Source organism: Rhinolophus sinicus, chromosome 16 (genome assembly GCF_057876585.1).
Source record: "Rhinolophus sinicus isolate RSI-liver-muscle chromosome 16, RSI-T2T, whole genome shotgun sequence".
Classification (NCBI taxonomy): Eukaryota; Metazoa; Chordata; class Mammalia; order Chiroptera; family Rhinolophidae; genus Rhinolophus; species Rhinolophus sinicus.
In genome coordinates this window covers 11,384,297-11,405,438 of record NC_142516.1, presented here as the reverse complement: position 1 = coordinate 11,405,438, position 21,142 = coordinate 11,384,297, and the positions used below count along the sequence as shown (strand labels likewise).

General features: G+C 41.1%; 1 protein-coding gene across 6 annotated transcripts in view; it reads left to right on the top strand.

Moving 5' to 3' along the window:
* Nucleotides 1-21,142, top strand: part of MRRF (mitochondrial ribosome recycling factor) — a 53,453-nt gene that overhangs the window by 2,606 nt on the left and 29,705 nt on the right. For 3 of the 6 annotated variants that reach the window (XM_019731241.3, XM_074330960.2, XM_088793196.1), the window contains exons 2-5: nucleotides 2,522-2,733; nucleotides 6,071-6,226; nucleotides 10,222-10,340; nucleotides 16,659-16,750. In XM_019731241.3, coding sequence (XP_019586800.3) covers nucleotides 2,550-2,733; nucleotides 6,071-6,226; nucleotides 10,222-10,340; nucleotides 16,659-16,750 — 551 coding nt within the window. In that variant the 5' untranslated portion in view covers nucleotides 2,522-2,549. The remainder of the gene's footprint in view (nucleotides 1-2,521; nucleotides 2,734-6,070; nucleotides 6,227-10,221; nucleotides 10,341-16,658; nucleotides 16,751-21,142) is intronic. The other 3 variants (XM_074330963.2, XM_088793197.1, XM_019731240.3) reach the window with 2 other exon arrangements.

Here is a 21,142-nt window from a genome sequence, read left to right as displayed (position 1 = left end):
GGGTTATTGTGAGGCTCAAATGAGTTAATATATGCAGAGTAGCACTTGTTTCTGGTACATAGTTATCACTATGTAAATATTAGCTATTGTTTCATTTTTGTTACAGTTATCTTTTTAAAGTCTCGTTAGTATCACCATGAGAAAGATGCGGTGGAAACTTGCTCAGAGAGGTTAAATGATCTGCCTAAGGTTACACAGCCAGTGAGTAGGGGAACTGAGATTCCAGTTCAAGACTACATGCAAAGCCCACATACTTCTTGTCATGTTTTTTTCTGAGTATAGGTTAATTTTGTCGGATAACACTTGGGCTCCCATAATGGTTCCTTTCCTCGACTTCTGTGCTGAACTGAGTGTTAATATGCAGGTCTTTAAGGTAAAGGGTCCAAGGGACTGCCTTTATTGAACTTCCACTTTGAAATTTCCTGACTTCTGTGCAATTATAATCTACGCCTTAAGCATTTCAGTAATGTGGTTTATTTATAGAGTTAGCTTCCGGTTCACGTGTACTGGGTCTGCATTTGGGTGCTGCGTTTTCTGTCAAAGGTTGTTTATTTCTAACCCAATTTGATTTCCTGTTGCTTTGTGGATTGGTTGTATGACCTGCAACAGGAACACCAGGAAACCTGTCTTAAATGGAGCAGTCAGCTTGAGACCCTGTAAATTAAAAAACAAAAACCACACATTTTTATACAGCCATATTTGGATGTGTGGTTTAGGTATTGGCTATATTAGGCGAAAATCTAGATATAGAAACCTCACTTAGAGCCAAACTTTTGTGAATGATTTTGCCAAATAGAGCAGAGCTATTAGCTCCATGCCCTTGGACCGTGCCAGTCTCTTTGAGCCTCAGTTTTTCCATCTGTAAAATGGAGATCATCATTTTACCTTTTTTTTTGGCATTATTAAGAGGATTAAATGAAATAATATGGATAAAGCAAGCAGTGCAGTCTTGACCCCAGTAGTAGCTATTAATGATAGAGAAGAAGAGGAAAAACTATTCCTTTGATGTTTTTTTTAAATCCAGGTCTGTTTTTACTGACTTCCTATACCAGTCATGGACATGTAGCATCCTTACCATTAAAAATCCCATCAGGAGGAATTATTGCCTTTGTGCTACTCATTTGCTTTGCTTTTAACAGATAACGATAACGACAGCTAGCTCTTATTAAGCAGTACTGTGTTCCTGGCACTGTGCTAGGTGCTTTACACATTCACTATGTCGTTTTAAGATCAGGATTATCTTTCTCATTTTGCAAATGAGGGAACTGATGCCCAGAAAGATGGAGTGAATTGCCCAAAGGTGATACTTACATCCAGATCTGACTCAAGTCTGCCTGTGCATCAGTAATGACATGCAAGATGTCTTTATTGTGTGTCACCCTGTCATGGAAGTTTTTGCAAGGGAAGGTGTCAAAGCTATCCTTTTTGGGGGCTGTCTGCTTGCCCCTCCAGCTGTCTGCTTGCCCCTGTGCCACATATTTTACCTGCATAAACTCATTTATTTTTATTCTTCCCAACCTATGTAAAAACTATAATTATCCCCATTCGACACGTGAGGAACTCAATGGGCAGAGATGCTCAAGGGCATTTAGGAGGTGGTGGAACTGGCATTGGATTCCAGGTCTTCCTGAATGCAAAGTGGATGCTCCTACTCAGTCCGTTAGACTGCATCCAAATTTTAGGGTAGGATTTTTTTTTTAATGCAGCAGGGGACTGATTTTCAAAGATAGTAGCTTCCAGGTATTTGAGGCTAATTGTTCTTAATTTTTTGCTGAGTGATAGCCAGGTTCCTGGCAGAAGCTCCGGTTGCCAGTTAGCTAGGACTATGTGCTCTCAGAGGTAGCTGTCGGCTCTGACATCTCTCCGTAGCCCGAGCCCTCAGAAGTGTCACTTGTGTTAACACAGAGAAGGGTGGCATTTTCCAGAGCTTTAGTTCTATAACATGGAAGGCCCCAAACCTCAACCATGCTTCAGACTCACATTAAAGTGCATTCTAATTGGTAATCAGTGCATAAGGAACCAAAGAAAATTTTAATTCAATGCTGTCGTGTGAATTTTCCAGTCATTTTATGCCTGTTGAAATGGTTTTCTTATTTAGTTCAAAGTCTCTTCCAGGGCTCTGCACCCTCCCTCTTTATAGTTTAACTTTATCAAGACTTTGTTCCTTTTCTCCTATAAGGATTTAATTAGCATCATTAAAGAGTTAGGCTGCTGTGCATTTGCTGAACGCTGTGTTCCTTGTGTACTAAGATGCATTTGGTGCAGTGGAGAAAGCATGGCAATTTGGAGTCCTACAGACTGTGGGCAAGTTACTTAAATCTCTGTGAGCCTCAGTTTCTTTGTGCTGTAAAATGGGACTAATCATATTTCCTTGTACAGCTGTTAGGAAGAGGATTAGAGATAAATTGGGTAGCTTATAGCTCAGTTTATAAGAGTTGTTTGATAATGGGCACAGATTATTTTCTGAAGTTGTAAGAGAGTCTGTTTTACTTAGATCTCCTTTTTGTCTTATTCTTTTTAGTAGGTGTTCACAAGGATTGTCCTCAGTCATGGCCTTGGGTTTAAGGTGCTTCCGCTTGGCCCACCCTGCTGTTTGCAACTCGCTTGCAGCCTTGACCAGACCCGTTTCAGAAGTTATGCTGAAGACAGTGAATGGAAGACAAAATAACCACAGGGAATGCATGGCCTATCCAGCTGTGCCAACCCGTCATTTCGCTACCAAGAAAGCCAAAGGTAGAGACGTGTGACCTCCTCACCCCTTTCTCATATGTAGCCCTTGAATGATCATAGCTGGAAGGATCTCACAGATGTACTGAATTTCTCCCTTTGCCGCATGAGAAAATGGTGTCTCAGATACTACAACTGATGAGCTGAAAGGTTGCAGTGACGGAGAACCGAGGGCCTGTTTTCTCATTACCGTACTGCCTCGTGTGTTACCATGGCTCAGAAAATGCCTAATTTCTTTCTTTGAGATTTACAATGAGAGGAGTAAGTGCCAAGCAAACCAGGATGCTTGAGGCAGGGATCAACATATTTTCTCCTTATAGGAAGATCTGTGTTGGAAGTAAAATTAAAACCAGAAGGTTGTTGGGTAAGGGGTATTAGAGCCGTGGATTTAGATGGATGATCTTAATGGTTTGTGTCATCCAAGAATGAGACTTTGATATACCCCAGGTCTCAGCTTAAATGTCACTTCTCAGGGAAGCCTTCCCTGACCTCTTAGGCTGGGTCAGGTCCCTTGTTACACGCACTCGTGCACATTGTTATTTTACCTTTGATGTACTTAGCACAGCACTCATTAATTATTTAATTAATTATAGGTTTGGTTATGGTTTGGTATATGTCTTCCATGCAGGGCCCAATGAGGATAAGGCCTATGTTTTCTTGTTTAGCACCTAACAGGGCCTGACACATAGTATGTATCAAAAAATTTTGTTAAGTGAATGAGTGACAGAAAATTGTCAAGCAGACCTGCCATTTGCATACTGCAAATGTCCGGAGTCCACTCCCAAGGATGGTGCTAGAAATATGCTATGAATATTTTTTTCCATTGACTTTCCTTTTTTGGTTTTATGCATGTTAATAGGAAAATTAACAAGTTGCTGAAAGAGCATTAATGCTTAGAAGACTTATATTCTGTTAATAGTGACAATAGTAATCACTTTTGATCTGTATGTTGTATTAAATTTTTTTTTTTTTTTAAAGATTTTCTTTGGGAAGGGGAACAGAACTTTATTGGGGAACAGTGTGTACTTCCAGGACTTCTATTTTTTTCCCCAAGTCAAGTTGTCCTTTCAGTCTTAGTTGTGGAGGCTGCAGCTCAGCTTCAAGTTGTTGTCCTTTCAGTCTTAGTTGTGGAGGGCGCAGCTCACCTCCAGGTTCAGTTGCCCTTGCTAGTTGCAGGGGGCGCAGCCCACCACCCCTTGCGGGACTTGAGGGGTTGAACCGGCAACCTTGTGGTTGAGAGCCCACTGTCCCATGTGGGAATCGAACCCGCAGCCTTCAGAGTTAGGAGCACGGAGCTCCAACTGCCTAAGCCATCGGGCCGGCCCTGCATTACATTTTTTAAAAATTGACATTTATTTAATCCTTATAATTATCCACTGAAGAAATTTATAATTTTCCAGGGAAGAAATTCTTATAATTATCTAGTGAAGCACAGGTCTCATCATTTTGCAAATGAAGAAACTGAGGTACATGTGTGACATTTGCCCATGGTCATGTCTAGCTCGTGACAGGACTGGAAACTGGGGGCTTCTGATGCCAGCAGCATTGCAGGCTTCTAGTAGTAACTAGACGTTAGCTCCAGCATGTGAGCAGCATCTGCTCATATTTAACTGGCTATTTAGTGTTTGTCTTGTTTGAGTGCCTCTTTAAAACATTGGTTTGACTTTTCCTTTTAGTTTTATTGGATTTCTATATCAGGAATGCTAATTCTTTGTTGATCTACAGGTACCTATTTCAATTTTACTTCATGGTGTCTTTTGTATCAGGTTCCTTACCTGTAAATTTTTAACATGCATACTTGGTTAAAAAAATCTAAAGTTGAAAAATTATGTCCATTGTTTCTAGCTTCTATTGTTGCTCTTGGAAAGTATGCTATTATTCTGAACTTTGATGCTTTGTGGTTAATTTGTCTGTTCTTGTTAGCCGTTTGCAAGATCTCTTTGTCCTTGCGTTTCTGCATTCACAAGCTGTCTGGGTATGAATTTACTTTTATTATACTATTTGGAAGTTGTGTTTCTGAACCTGAAGATTTGCATCTTTCATCAGTTCTGAAAATTCTAAGCCATTAGCTTAACTTAAGGGCAGTGAGGTTTCAAGCATGATGGTGACGAAAGCAAATAAATGTTTACAAAAGAATCATTCTTCTGCTTACTGGTTGGTTGCATTAGGGAAAACATTTAAATGGCTTATGCCTCAGATTTCTCATCTGTACAATGGGGAGAATAATAATCTCTGTTCTTCCTACCTCAGAGAGCTGCTTTGAGTATCTAATAGAAGAATGTACTTCAAATTCATTACAAATTAATATGCGATACAAATAGCACAGGGTGTAGCTCACTGTAGATGTTCAGTAAATTTTGTTGTGAACGAATCTCAATAAATGTTTGTCAAACATATAGTAAATGAACAACTGTAGGATAGTATTATTTAAATATATTTATTTTTTTCTCCTTCTCCCACCCTCCATAAAAAAAAAAAGCAAGAATATTTGTATTACTCACCAGAGCAATCTATGTATATACACATGACAGAAGGTATGTGAAAAATCATCATGATGGTTTAGACATAACATATAATCTTGCTCAGCTCTCAGTGCTGTTGATTTTCTAAAATGTTAGCCATTGTCACTACCACTGGTGGTGTTTAATGTTTCTGAACTACTGTTGTTTTGTTTGTACCAGCCATTAAATACTTTGCATATCCTTGTCTTGGTCTACCTTTTAAAATGAATTAATGTATTTCCTTTGTCTCCAATTAGATTTTCTGGAGGTAGCCTAATGGAAAGTTCACAGGTTTAAAATTAGGCAGATCTGGGACCAAATCTTGGCTTTACCATTTCACGACTTTGTGACATTAGGCAGGTCATTTTAGTTTTCTCATCGTCTGTTTATTTTTCTGAAAAATAAGGAAATAATTCACTTATGGAGTGCCTGCCATATGAATAGTGCTCTTTTAGGTATTTGAATGCTTAATTTGTATGCTTGTAGCAACCTAGCAATATTGATAGTATCCCTGTTTCACAGGTAAGGAACCTGATACTCAGAAAAGTAGAGTAACTTGCCCAAGGTCATAAAGCAGGTTTGCTTCATAGCCAGGATTTTCCCGTGGGGAATCTCGTTATAAAGCCTGTGCCTTCACTAGTGTCTGAGAAAGTAGTTAGCGCAGTGCAGAGTACCTAGTAGACATTCAGTAAATGGAGGTCTTTTTTTAGGGCAGTGATAATGTTCTATAATTTTCCAGCACTTGGCATTTTTCCCTGCACGTAGTAGGCATTTCTTCCCTAGTTGTTTATTGTCTCTGTTTATGCTGCTGTTCTTTTATTCATTGAATGTTGACTTTCTAGCCAAAGGGAAAGGACAGTCCCAAATGAGAGTGACTCTTAACACTGCCTTGGTTGAAGACATAATCAGCTTGGACGAGGTGGAAGAAGAAATGAAGTCTGTGATGGAATCACTGAAGGATAATTTCAATAAGGCCGTAAATATAAGGACCTCACCAGGTTAGTGACTGAACCAATCTTTGGAGAAGGGCATCGTGAGAAGAACATGGCTTTGGTAGAGCTGGGTTTCAGTTCCAGCTCCGATCCTTATTAACTGGTGACCACGGGCAGTTACTATACTTTTCTGGTCCTCAGTTTCCTTGTTTAATTCCTACCTCATAGCTTTGGGGTGGGTATTAAAATAAGTGAGGGAACATATGTCATGTGGTTCTAGCACAGCGATGGGTTAACACTCCGTTTAGTTATCCATTCAGCAAATATTTGTCTACTATGAACTAGGCATTGTGCTGGTACACAGTGGTGAACAAAAACAGGCCTGGTCTTTGCTGTTATGGAGTCATACTCAAAAAATGGGAATGTTTTACGACTATAATAAACACCGTATATACTTCTAGGTATATTTTTCCTATGTGGCCATTCTTATCCTTTGCTGGGAACCAACTGGCTGCAAACCTGCCCACCCGAGGCATTTCTGTACCCCTGAGCTTGACCAGGAAGATTACGTTTGGGTTAATAACTTCCTGAAAGTGGCTTTCTAAGTGGGAAATGTCAGAACTGTCTAGGAGAACTGTTTGCAGATGTGATGGAAGAAATGAGTTGTCAGCTAATGGTGCAGGCAGGCAGGAAAAATCCAATTGCTGTTAAATTGGCCTTTTGGAAATTGTCATCATCCTAGAGTCAAGCCTGGGACCCCCTCCGAAGGTATCTGTGGGAGCTCGGGCTGTTTCCACTCACGTCTTGGTTTGGATAGTTCGTAAGGAAACGGGAAAATATTTCATGAACTTGTTCTTAAGAAAACCAAGTGAAAAATATACAGCTGCGTTTATAAACACCAGCAGAAACATGCTGAGTTCAGAGACGAGATCCACTGTGAAACCAGAAGACCATTCCGTCATTTGTCAGCCTTTAGACTCGGGCATTTCGGCCTTTGCTGACAGTAGAGCGTGCCATTCAATCTCTCCCAACTGTTTATTTTAAACTTGCTTATTATTTTAGGTATGAAACTGATAAAGTGCTTTGTCTCCCCTGTGCCTTCTGGCCTGTTAACATTCTGCAGCCGAAACCAGAGAGCGGTTTGAGAGGAGCTCAGGGAGAAATGTGATCCTTAAAATTAGCCAGCAAGCTTCACTCTTGTTGAACTTAAAAAGATGATGGGCCTGGAAAGAGGTTGGGAGTGTAATTTGTTAAATGTTAACCTCTGAGAAAATGAGGGGCAGGAATGAGGCTAAGGGAGATTCTCGCTGGGGACAGATTGAGGGAAAGGATTTGATGCATTATGTCGCTATGGATTTAGGGAATGGGAACACCACAGTTGCATACTGGGAAGCCCATGCTGGGGCTTCTGTGGCAGAGGATCTTGTGGCAAACCAGGAAGGCTGAATTAAGACCCATTTTCAAAAGGTCTCCCATTGGTATTTCCTCTTTGCTTCTTCCTCTTTAGGGTTATGTTTGTGTAACGTTCTGTGTAGAACTTGGGGCCATGAAGACACTGGGTGAAATAGGCAGAACTTAGCCAGTCTTTTGTGGCCAGATTCTTCCATATCATCTTTCATTACTATCTGAACCAGCAAGCACTTTTCTTCTTACACCTCCATCTGTCTACCAGCAGTTTCTGTCTCCAAGAGAGTTGATTGTTTTTAATAGTTGTCTAAGATATGGGTTTATTCATTTGTTCATTCTTGCCCTCTCTCATCCATCCATCCATCCATCCATCCATCCATCCATCCATCCATCCATAAATACATACATTTATTTAATACATACATTTATTCATCAAAGCATTATTGAGTTCTTATTTTGTGCTGATTAATAATAGGTGCTATAGATACAGAGAGAAAACACATTGTTTTTACCTTTCAAGAGCCTAGAGCCTAATGTGAAGGGACAGACAAATAAACCAAAATGTATAAAATCATATAGTAAAGCAGAGTGGTGAAGACCTTAGCTTTGGAGTTGGTCAGACCTGGGTTTGAATTCAAGCTCCATTATTAGGAGCTCTTGTGACCCTGGGCAAGTTACTCTCTGTGCCTCAGTTTCCTCATCTGTTAAAGAGTGGAACTGTCTCAGAGTTATAATGGTAATGAAAGCAAATAAATTATAGAAGTGTTTATCACAATTTCTTGCTTGTAGCAAGTGTTCAGCAGCAAATATTGGTTATTATTATTATAGAAGTGTGCGTAGGGGTGCTTGGGAACTCCTGGGGGGTTTGTAATCCAGCCTAGGAGGTCAGATGAGATTTCTGAGATTCGATGCTAATTACAGCGGAGTGTTAAAGAATGAGCAAGAGTTATTTGAACAGAGAAGTGTGTTCTCAGTAGAAGGAAAAATATATGCTAAACATCTTGAGGCAAGAAAGATCAGACTGTATTAGAGAAATTGTAAATAGGTTTGTTTGGTTAAAACATGGGAGAAAGTCAGGAAGTTATAATAGTTAGTGATTGGGCACTTACATATGCCAGGACACAGTTACAAGTGCTTTCCATAAACTCTTTTATTTAATCCTGATCACAACTCTGTGAGATAAGTACAATTTTTATGCCTCGTTTAGAGATCAGGAAACAGACGCACAAAAGGTGGAAGGGATCTGCCCAGGGTCACACAAGCAGGAGATGGGAGAGTTGGTATTTGAACCCAGGTCATTTGTCTTCAGAATCAAGGAAATTTTTACTGTTATACCTCCAGAACGTTTCCAGTTTGAAGCCGGTGGTGTCAGCACCTTCTCTCTTGTGATGGCATTGAGTCCTCTGGTTGAGTACTTCAAATCAGATCTTTGGGCCATAGGATGGTACTGTATTAGTCCAACAACAGTTTTCTGGGACAACGCCCAATTTGTTTAAAAGACCCCTTTCCAACCCCAAACCCCTCTTTCTCTTTGTGTCTCAGCATGAGCCATCCATAAGTGAATCCTACAGTGAATGGTAAGGTTTTTCTTCTCCTTTGCGTTTGAGTGGGAAATCAAGGAGCTTGAATAATGCCCCTTTCCCATCTGCTTGCCTTGTTGGGTTTCTGAAAATTTTGCCCAGGGTTTTCTAGAATTCAGATATGGATAAAGATCAGATCCAAGATAACAGTTACGTGTTAATAGTTGGTATTTGTTTCTGAAGGGGATCTGTGTACCAAAATCAAGATGATATAAGGGGGTGGTTTCAGACCTGGCTGTGTGTCAGAATCGCAGGGTGATCTTTAAAAAAATTATAGGCTCCCCCCAAATCACAGGTTCCCAAGCCCTACAGAATGGGGATTTCTGGGGGGGGCTCAGGAATCTAAATGAAAAAGCTCCCAGATGATTCTGACAACACAGCCAAATTTGAGTTCCACTGGTATAAGGGAAAGAACTGTGACTGGAATCAGAATTAAACAAACCTGAGTTTGGGGCTTGGCTCTTGAGTGTTTTTCCTTTCATAAGCTTTATGACCTTGGCCCATTAAAACCCCACATCTCATTTTTTTTCTCATGTGTAAAGTGAAGATAGTAATACAATGTTACAGAGTAGTTGTAAGAACTAAAAGGGTTAATAAGAGGTACCCAATTTTATATTTATGCTTATTTTGGGTGCTTATTGTATACTTGGTAGTTTATATTTAGCTATAATCCTCACTTTAATCCTGTAAGGTAGTTATTTTTTGACTAAGTTGGAAACCAAGGTATAGAGATGATAAGTAATTTGCCTGTGGTTTCATAGTTAGTAAGTGGCAACTGTGTTGGAGGGGTGACCAACTCTTTTCAGTTTTAGCTCTACAAGTCCTGTGTCACAGGAAACCTTTCAGACCCAGGCAAACCAGGATGGTGGGCCGTCCTGGTTGCTGGTAAAGAATTCTATCCTAGTTCTGTCAACACTTCAAAGCTCTTTCTATCATGTGATACCGTTGCTCCTATGAAAGCCCCTTGACTGGTCTTTCCATTGATAAGGGATCCTTAAATAGTAATCAAATCTGAATTAGATGGGGGCTGCTAAGGTCCGTCTGAATTCTAAGACCCCATCATTTTTCTTTTAGGATCCCTTGATCATATCACTGTGGTAACTGCTGATGGGAAGCTAGCTTTAAACCAGATTGGCCAGATCTCCATGAAGTCGCCGCAGCTGATTCTGGTGAATATGGCGAGCTTCCCAGAGGTAAGGTGGCCTTGCTGAAAGGGTCCTTCTCCTTGGTCTCTTTTGGAATGGAGGAGGTGGGGTCAAGTCAGGAGGAAGTAGTCCCTCCACCTGGGGATGAAACCAGAGAGAAGACATAAGAAGGGAACTTAAGGATAAGGAAAAACTCTTTTCCTGTTTCTAAATTGCTTTTCTGTTAAACTCAAACACTACAAGCCAGGCAAGCAATTTGAATACTGCAACAGACCCCATCTAAGAAAAACAGCAGTGGCGATGCAGTGATTGGCGCTGGGCCAACATGTAGGGGGCTGTGGTGAACTGGAGAGCCCGTGCCCGGTTTGAAGGAAGCAGCCTATGCCCAGCTCCTGGTGCTCTTTTCCAAGCAGAAATGTAGGTCTGGTGATCAGCGTTACCAGATACTAAGATTTTTATTTCCAGAAGAAGCCAGTAATCCAAATTTTTATGTGGGATCTTTGTTAAATGTTGATAACTGCTGTATTTTGCCGTGTGTAATGCACACTTTTTTGCTCAAATTTGTGAGGGAACAATGAGGATGTGCATTATACATGGGTAGTACTAATTCCGTATCTATATAAATGTTTTTAATTCTTTTATTTATGCTTATGAGTTAAAAGTGTAACTCTAGAAATCAATAATGATATTTCGCATCCAAAATAATACCCTGGAATACAATAGGTTTTGTTGAACTTACAACAAACTTGCAACAACGAAGAGTTCTTGGCCCTCTGTGATGCGTAAATATTGTAAATTTGTTATTGTACATAAAATTTCTTGTACCTTGTATCTGTTCTTGTGTTTTGTAATTATTTGTTGCATAAAATTTCTTGTATCATAATATGTTAAAAAATAAATGCTAAAATTCCTTTATAATACAAAAACAAGTACATAAATGTAAACAAATAAAAATTTGAATTAAAAAATTAAAACGAAAGATTTTTTTCCCCTGAAAGTTTGGGCCCAAAACGTAAGTGCACATTATACATGGGAGTGCATTCATGGCAAAATAGGGTAATTCACTTTTTTTTTGTTTAAAGAATATGAGACAAAACACATTAATGGGCCAGATTTGGCCTATGGGCCACCACTTTGTGACCTCTGCGTTAGTATTTGGAGCAGACCCTCTAGAAATTCACATTGCTTTCAAACTGGACTGACCATTGCAGACTATTGCATAGAGCACAGTGCTTTCAGACTGGAAGGTGGGTTGTTTTAGATCTTTTCAGCCTTGAGGCTATGATTTTAAGTCTAGTTGAGGAAGATAAATGCGCTTTTCCTTATTGGCCCAGAAGGAATTAACCTGGATTGGGAGTCCTCGGGGACCTGGAATCTGGCCCAACTCTGCTACCAGCTGGCTATTTAACCTTGTGTAAGTTGCTTCACTCTCTAGACCTCCATTTCCTCATCTGTTACATGAGATGAAGGAATCTGAAGTCCCTTCCTGCTCTGATTGTCTGTTTCAGTATTTCTCTCCCAAAGACATAGACCAAAGTTGAACCTGCTGGGTTAGAGATAAGTAAGGAAAAGCCTTTGCTATGAACACTTTCAAATCAGAGGGCTCTTATAGCTAATGGGCCAAGCACACTTGCCAGGGGGCTGTTATTCACCATTGCCCCATAACCATTCTCCATGCCACAGCCAGAGTGAACTTTTAAAAATACACATTGGATTATGTCATTCCCATGCTTTACATTTGTCAGTGGCTTCAAGTAATCTTTAAGAAAAACACTACTGTGGCTTTGAAGCTTCGCGTGATGTGGCCCTTGCCTGTCCCTCCCAGTCTCTCCGGGCTTGTGTCACTGTCATCCTTGCAGACTGCTCTAGCCACCTTAGCTGTCCTCAGACACACTGCACCATGTGCACCCTCGGGGCCTTTGCACATGTTCTTCCCTTTGCTTGTAATAGTCTTCCCTGGCTAATTACTACTTATATTTGGGATTACAGCTTCAATGTCACTTTCTCAGGGAGACCTTCCCTAATCTACCCAGGCTAAGTTATTCCTCCACACTGACCTCTCCTATAGAGCACAGTTCTTTTTTGTCATTGCACTTATCATTATTAATAGATACACACTTATTTATGTCTTTACTTTCCATCTCACTTTCACTAAATTGTAAGCTGGGAATGTAGGAATCGTATCTGACTGGCTCGTGCTGAACACCTGAAACAGTGCCTGGCACGTGGAAGCACTCAGTGAATTTTCCTCAAAGGGATGAATATATGTTATTAGGTTGATGGAAGGGAGTCACTCATTCCTGGGGTTACTGAAGAGCAGAGAAATGACGAAAAGGGAACTGTCACCTCTTTCCCTTCCTGGCCCTCTCTGAACCGCTGAGGCCTCTCCGCCTGGTTCATCTAATCCCATAGGCACTGCAGGCCAATTTAGGGAATAGCCTCCTAATTACACAGCTTGAAGACCTCATCAGGCAGATTGCTTTTCAGAGCCAGCCACTTCTGTTATTAAATAGCAAATGTCATTCACAGAAGAAACACCTGATTGGCCACCAGAGCATCTCATGAGGCAAAAGAAGATATTAACAGCTTAATTTTTTCTTAGGAAGTTGGAGTATATTGTCATTTTTCAACCAGAGCCATCTTTGCCATTTCTCCAACTTGAAATTCTGTGGGTTTGGGAGGGGAGGGGGCAGCAACCTTTATAGGCATCTCACAGAGATCCTTTACAAGGACAGAGTGAGGAAGTGTGAGTTACATTGTCTTTTGAATTCCTTTATCTCATCTGGTGTATATATTAAACAAATAGCCCTAACTAAACATTTCCTTCCTCCTCTTTAGAAGCTGTTCATAGAGTACCCAGGTTCATAGCTTCAAAATGCTGAGCTAATCCTCTCTGTGTTTATGTAATTCCTTTCTGTCTCACATGCGGCTGGCTTTCTTTCCAAACCTGTGCGTTTCTGTGTCATGCTGTGGTGACACGATGCAGATTTACATGCATAATCTTTTCAAATGCATTGAAGACAGAAAACTGTGTTGCATTTGTTTAACATGTGTCCTGCTTGATAAATGATACACACAGTTGCTGCTTTCCATAAACTTGCCTGCAGCTAGAGTTAATGATGGGAAAGAAAAGAAGGGAGTAAAAAAACCACAGCATGATTTGAACAAGGCAAATGAAAAAAAAAATCTGCAGGCTCCATTATGCCCTTGTGGAAGGAAGAAAGCTAACGTGTACTGAGTGTCTACTGTGCACCAGGCACTACTTTCTCATGTGCTGTTTCATGTGATCAACACAGCTCCTCTATGAAATTAAGAATTATTCCATTTTATAGATGAGAAGACTGAGGTTCAGAGAAGTAAAATATCCCCCCAGTTCACACTGTTGTGATAGAACCAAGATTTGAACATAGATCTGTTTGACACTAAAGCCTGTGCTCCTTTTACCATTCATTCATTCATTCATTTAACAAATATTTTTTGAGTCCCTGCAAATTACTAGGTTTTATGTGAGGTACTGGAATTCACTGAGGATTCAGACAGATAAGGTCCCTGCTTTCATAGACCTTATATTCTAGGGAGTCATTGAGATACAAAGAAAATGGAAGGCCAGTAATTGAAATGTCACTAACACAGTTGACTTGAACACAAATTATCAAGGGCTTGTTTACCTGTCTCCAAAAGTTTTATTATCTTTTGTTGTTTAGCATAGATTATAAGCTTACAAATGGCAATAGCAGACATTGCTAATTGATGACAGAACCCTCTACTGCATGACCCCAGGTGGCGTCTATGATATTTCTCAACATAGTACTCCAAGCAGCACACCAGTTAGTCAGTGTTGCTGTCTGAGAACAGCCCACTTGCCCTGGGATACCGGTGAGCACCCCTTCAGGGAGGGTAATGGCTAAGATAAAAGATGGAAATGTCATAGAAATGCATGCCTTTTTGTTTGAACCATGAGGAGTTCAGAAGTCATATTGAGAAAATGACTGTCATTCCCTGAGTTTCTGCGTCCTATCTATCAAAATGAAATATATATATATATATATATATATATATATATATATATTTAAAATATTTTAGAAGAACTACGTCTTCTAATAGGTTTCTTTGCAAAATGAAACCTCTCTTGATTTATATTTTTTTCTGCATATAAATGGGCACAGAACAAGAAAAATATAAAATAAGGTTTTGGGGGGTTATATACATGAAGTAAAAGTAAGGAGATGAGTTTTTCTAATAGATCTGAGCCAGTTTATTAATATGCTCATCGACACGCTTTTACTGAGCACTTACCATGTACCTGGCACTGAGCCTTGTATTGAGAAGATGTAAATATTGAAACATAGTGACTGCCCAGCTTGGTATCAGCAATGGATGCCCCTCTGCCTACAGGGGAAGGTTGTATGGAAACACTTGGGTCTGATTGTGAAAAGGGAGGTGATGGTGGTCGGGTGTCACCACAATGAGTTATCAGTCATTTGGTGAGAAGCGTCAGAAAAGGATGAGGAGACTTGCGATCAGGCTACCCCTTCAAAGTGGAGCTTCTCCCTTTATTGTTAACTTCAGAAGTCTGCGTTTCATTTTATTAAGGCAGTTCCCTTGCAGAGGAAACTTTCATTTCTTTATCCAGCTCTTTCATTTACCTTGGCCATACCCTTTGTACAGCAGACCTAATTCCAAATTATTTTTGGCAATGTAAAAAACGTCAAATCCCCTTCTGCTACAGTTACTAAGCATATTGAACTAGGAGATCTGGAAGAAAATAGGGACAGAGTGACATCATCGGACTCGGAGTTGAGGAGCCCAGCGTCTCTGCTTAACTCTGCCAGGAAGCGGAAGTGTGGCAGGAGAGGTCCTCGCGCCCCTGCTTAGGGATGTGCTTCGGGATGTGACCTTATCCAACAGGTCCCCGTATACAGAGATCCCTACCAGCTCCAATAGTCTGTGGTCAAGGTACCATTTCAAGAGTTTACTGTTCCAAGCAGTGGCCACACTGTTAGATTCAGTGTACAGCCTCCCTAGATGATTCATCCGCATGTAGAAATTCAGGTTTATCTTTTGATTTTATGGTAACACCCTATGTCCCTGTAGAATTAAGGTCATTTTCATATGAAATAGATAAGCTCTTTAGGCACTCCCTCAAAAACCAAAGCAAACCCTGGAAAAAATGTAAAATAGGTATGCCACACGCCCCATTCTTTTGAACCAGAAATTCTAGGGAGGAACTTAATGCCGAGAATTGTCCCTGTGAATCCAAGGGATGTGCATTGGCTCTGGGCAAACCTAAAATTCTTTGGAAAATGTCAGAGGCCTCATCTTCATGAATTCCACAGTCATGCCAATGAAAGTCTGTCTTTCCCACTGCTATCTTTTATCCTTTAGGATTGCTTGTCAGCTGTGGTGATACTAGTGCTTGAGGTGAGGTGAGGCGCTTTGGGAAATCGGTGTGCCACCTGGCACAGTGGGGAGCAGGACTGTTGAGAAGACCCTGGGGGATGTGAGTCAGGACAGCAGTGCCTCAGCTAAGTGATGACAGCAGCTCAGCCTTGTTTGGGGCTTTTGGGCATTCTTACCTTCACATCCCGAAGGTATATAATAACTCCCCTTGCCTGGGTGTCACTGTGCGCCAGGCACAGAGCAAGGTGCATTGCTCATACTACCTCCTTGACTCGTCGCTGAGGTGTACATGGCAGCACATGGTCTCAGAGGATGAAACGGAGTCTCAGAAGAGGTCAGGCTTGTTGCCCAGGGTCACATGGTAAGCAGAGATGGGGTTTGCACTGAGATCTTTCTGAGTCCAAAGCCCGTGCTTGCAGCCAGTATACCATGCTACCTTGCCTGGAGCACACCCCAGCAGGGATTCGTTGCTCATTCCAAAACATGAGTGAGATTGGTGTAAGTGTAGATGCGAATGAGTTAAATTTATTTACTCATTTCAAGTCAGCACTGGTATATTTTGAGTGTAAAATGTCAACTGGAATTTTTAATGTATAAAATCTTTCATCTGTCTTTACACCAATCTTTGCACAGACCAGCCCCCCCCTCCCTTGAGGATTTATTGTGGTTTTGATCTGTGTTGCCTCAAACCATTGAAATCTTTTCAAAGAAGCAGAGCTGTTTTCTTTTTATTTTTTCCTTCTCTTTGCTTTTTTTCCTCCCGCAGTACACTGGTACCAGGAGTGGACATAGTTTGCTATTCAACTTGATCAAAGCACTCTACACCAATGTAACTTCCTGATCTTACTGGTAACAGAACTAAATGTTTCCATGTTCTGCCAAGATGGGTTGCCAGTTATCGACAGAGGGCTTGCATCTGGTAATAATTATTTACTAATTCTGTTTACCTTTTGATCTGGTTTTCAGTGTACAGCTGCAGCTATCAAGGCTATAAGAGAAAGTGGAATGAATCTGAACCCAGAAGTGGAAGGGACGCTAATTCGGGTACCCATTCCCAAGTAAGTTTGGCGGAAATGTGCATATTTGGATGCAATGGGGACATGCTGTTCGGCTGACAGCGTACTTGACCTGTACCTCTCCTCCTGACAAACTCCAATGTCTTTTGAGGTGCAGTTTACTGATTCAGAAATATTTATTGAGCGCCTACTATGTACGAGGGGCTGGAGAAGTAGCAGTCAACCTGCAGAAGTCCTTGTTCTCCTGTAGTTTACACTCTGGTGGGAAGATAGGACCCACAAATAGATGAAGTCATTCCAGGTGATGAAATGTTACGTGGAGAGAAAAGGCAATGGGACCCAATAGAGTGTGACTTGATGAGGCTCAGAAGAGGTCAGGCTTGTTGCCCACGGTCACATGGAAAGCAGAGCTGGGGTTTGAACTGAGATCTGTCTGACTCCAAAGCCCATGCTTGCAGCCAGTGTACCATGCTACCTTGCCTGGAGCTCACCCCAGCAGGGATTCATTGGTGGCAGGGACAACCTTAGCCTGGGAGGACTCTTTAAGGAAGTACCATTCTGCTGAGAGCTGAATAATAAGGAAGAGCCCGCCCTAGGGGAAGAAACTTCCAGGCAGAGTGAACAGCCAGCGCAAAGGCCCCAAGTCAGAAAACACCTCGATACTTGTAATCTTGAATCCATGTTCCTTGCAGAGTTATTTTTACGTTAGTCCTTGCTTGTTGAAGAATTTTAGGCATAAGAACAAAAATGTACAGTAGACCCTCTTATCTGTGGTTTTGCTTTCAGCAGTGGTCAGCTGTGGCTGGAAAATATTAAATGGAAAATTCCAGAAATAAACAGTTCCTGTTTTATCTTGTGTGCCATTCTGAGTCGTGTGATGAAATCTTGAGCCGTCTGCTCCATCCCACCTGGGAGGCGAATCATCCCTTTGTCCAGCATCTCCATGCTGTGTGTGCTCCCCGTCCGTGAGCCACGTAGCAGCTGTCGGGGTTATCAGATTGACTGTTGGGCTACCGCAGTGCTCGTGAGCAAGTCACCCTTATTTTACTTCATCATGGCGCCAAAGTGCAAGAGTAGTGATGCTGGCAATTTGGAGATGCCAGAGAGAAGCCGCAAAGTGCTTCTTTAAGTGGAAAGGTGAAAGATCGCAATAAGGAAAGAAAAAAAATGGGTGCTGAGGTTGCTAAGATCTATGATAAGAACGAATCTTCTATCCATGAAATTGTGAAGGAAAAAAATTATGAAGAAGGGTGAATACAGTACAATAAAATATTTTGAGAGAGACCAGATTTATATAACTTTCATTACAGTATGTTATAATAGTTCTATTTTGTGATTATTGTTGTTAATCTCTTACTGTGCCTAATTTATAAGTTAAACTTTATCATAGATATGCATATATAGAAAAAAAATATATATATAGGTATACAGGGTTTGGTGCTACCGTGTTTCCCCAAAAATAAGACCTAGCCAGACCATCAGCTCTAATGCGTCTTTTAGAGCAAAAATTGATATAAGGCCCAGTATTATATGATATGATATGATATTATATTAGACCTGGTATTATATTATGTTATATTATATTATATTATATTATACCCAGTATTATATCTCATTATATTATATTATACCCAGTCTTATATTATATTAAAATAAGACCGGGTCTTTTTTTTTATATAAATTTTATTGGGGAATATTGGGGGACAGTGTGTTTCTCCAGGGCCCATCAGCTCCAAGTTGTTGTCCTTCAATCTAGTTGTGGAGGGTGCAGCTCAGCTCCAAGTCCAGTTGCCGTTTTCAGTATTTAGTTGCAGGGGGCACAGCCCGCCATCCCATGTGGGAATTGAACCTGCAGCCTTGTTGAGAGCTCGCGCTCTAACCAACTGAGCCATCCGGCCGCCCCTCCGGAAGCTCAGTGGCAGCTCATTATCTTCAATATAGTTGTAGAGGGCACAGCTCACTGGCCCATATGGGAATGGAACCGGCAGCCCTGTTGTTCAGAGCTCTAGCTCTAACCAGCTGAGCCATCTGGCCGCCCAAGACCGGGTCTTAGATTAATTTTTGCTCCAAAAGATGCATGAGAGCTGATGGTCTGGCTAGGTCTTATTTTCAGGGAAACATGGTATCTGTGATTTCAGACATCCACTTAGGGTCTTGGAACGTATCCCCTGTTGATAAGGAGGGACTACTGTATGTTTATTTTTAAATTTAAACAAAGAAATGACAAGACTTTGACATCTTTGAGAAAGAGAAAGCCAGTGTGTTTGAAACTCAGTGAAGGGGAAGGGAGCTGGACTAGTGAGTAGAAGCTGATGGTTTAGGCTTTATAGGCCATGATAAGGGGTTTGGGCTTTATTCTAATTGTACTGGGAAACCATTGGAGGGATATAAGCAGAGGAGTGACCTGATCTGATGTTGACTTTTTGGGGGGTCTCTTTGTCTGCCGATTAACAAATGGAATGTAGGGGGACAGAGCAGACACAAGGAGAATAGTTGGGAGGCAACTGCCGTAAGCTGGGTGAGGCAGAAACCCTCTCTTTGGGTTTATAGATTCCATAACATGCAGAATTAGTTTCTCCTTCTGTAATCTCATTTCTTAATTATCTTTAAGTCCCTGTTCCTCACACAGTACCTCACATATAGCAACTTCCCAGTAAGTGTTGAATTAATTCATTCCATCATTCAACAGATACTTATCAAGCACTGATTACATGCCAGGTACTTTCCTAGATATTGAGATACAGCAGTAAACAAAACAAACAACAAAAAGCCCCGTATCTTGGGGCTTGCTTACCTTGTAGTTGAGTAGGCCCAGTAAACAGAAAAACAAAGAAATATGTAATGTAATGTCAAGTGATGATAGGACTATGAAGAAAAACAAGCAGGATAAAGGGGAGGGGGTTTTGTTGTGGATAGGGGGAGGTTCAGGAAGGAAGTGACCTTTGAGCAGAGACCTAAGTGAGATGAATGCATGAAGTGTCCGAATAACTGGAAGGGAAAAAGAATGCCACACCAGTCAAGAGTCTTTTTGTACCACGCGTCATCCCGCATTTCTTTATGTATATTGTCTCATTTGTCACACCATCCCCATGAGATGGGTTTTCTCCAGGTATGGAAAGTTAGGCTCAGAGAGGTAAAGTGATATCTCTGAGGTCACAAAGCTTGTGCTGAAGCTGGGACCTAAACCAAGGTTTAGTTGATTCCAAAGCTTTGTGATGCACCCATGCCAACAATAGAGTTAATCCCAACACTGAGAGTCTGGAAACTTTCCCCACTGAACTTTTTTCCTGCTTTATGTCCAGAAAATAGCCATCTTATTCCATTGTGCTTTCGATAATCTGTAAATCAGAATTAATACTCTGCCTTGAAATCATGTGAATTGGGAGCGATACAGCCTCGTGTTTAAGAACCAGATAGACCTGGGTTCAAGTCCAGTACCTGTTTGCTCAGTGACTTCATTGATTTGCTCAGCAAATTTTCTTCAAATGTATCATGTGCCAGGCTCGGTGCTGGGTGCGGGGGTCGTACAGATCTGATGTTTGCCTTCATGAAACTCCCAAGCTGAGCCAAGGCCCCTGTTTAGATCACCTGCAGCTTATTTGTGGAACTTACTATTACCTACAGTTTATAGGTGAAAAAATGTAAATTCAGAGAAAGGAAGGGACCTGCCCAAGACCACATGGTCAGTAAGCGGCAGTCAGGATTTGAATCCTGAATTTTTCTGTTACCAAAATACAGGCTCTTTGTCCTGCACTCTCCTGTACTCATGGGCGTTAGAAGCAAGATTTGCAAGGGGAATGGACAGTAGTCAGCAGATTTATTCTGTAGTTCTTGCTCTCCTGTCTGAAATCTTGGAAAAGCCACGTAACCTCCCTGAGCCTCGGTTTCCTCGTACACTAGATGGAGGGGCTGTTCTCAGTGGTCTGCCAGGTCCCTTGTGCAGCTCCAAAATTCTGTGATGCTATGAATTTATGTTGCTAAATGCTCACTGCTGGCTTCAGCTCCTCGTAGAGTGGCCTGATTGTGTATCGTATTTTTCTTTCAAAGGTCTAGTTGATATAATGTGCACCTCTGCAGCCCCACAGGACTAAATGATTGCCCTTGGTGCATTGTATATAAGTTTGAAGGATCAGGGAGTTTAACTTAACTTGAATTTCCAAAGACATGGGGATCTGTTACATTATATTTTACGTTATTTTATGTTGGTTAATGGGCGTAATCCAAGAGAAAGTTGACGGACCAAAACCCTCTGCTCCTGCAAACCTCATTTTTTATATACTTTCTTCCCTTTGACAAGGTGGTAAGGTCATGAGGCCCCTTACTGAATTATACGTTTGGTAGTTTTCCAGATAAAAAATGAATGATCTGTTCTTTATTATGGAGGCTGTGTCATGTGAGAGGATAAAGGTTGATTTAGACGTAAAAAGGACCAAG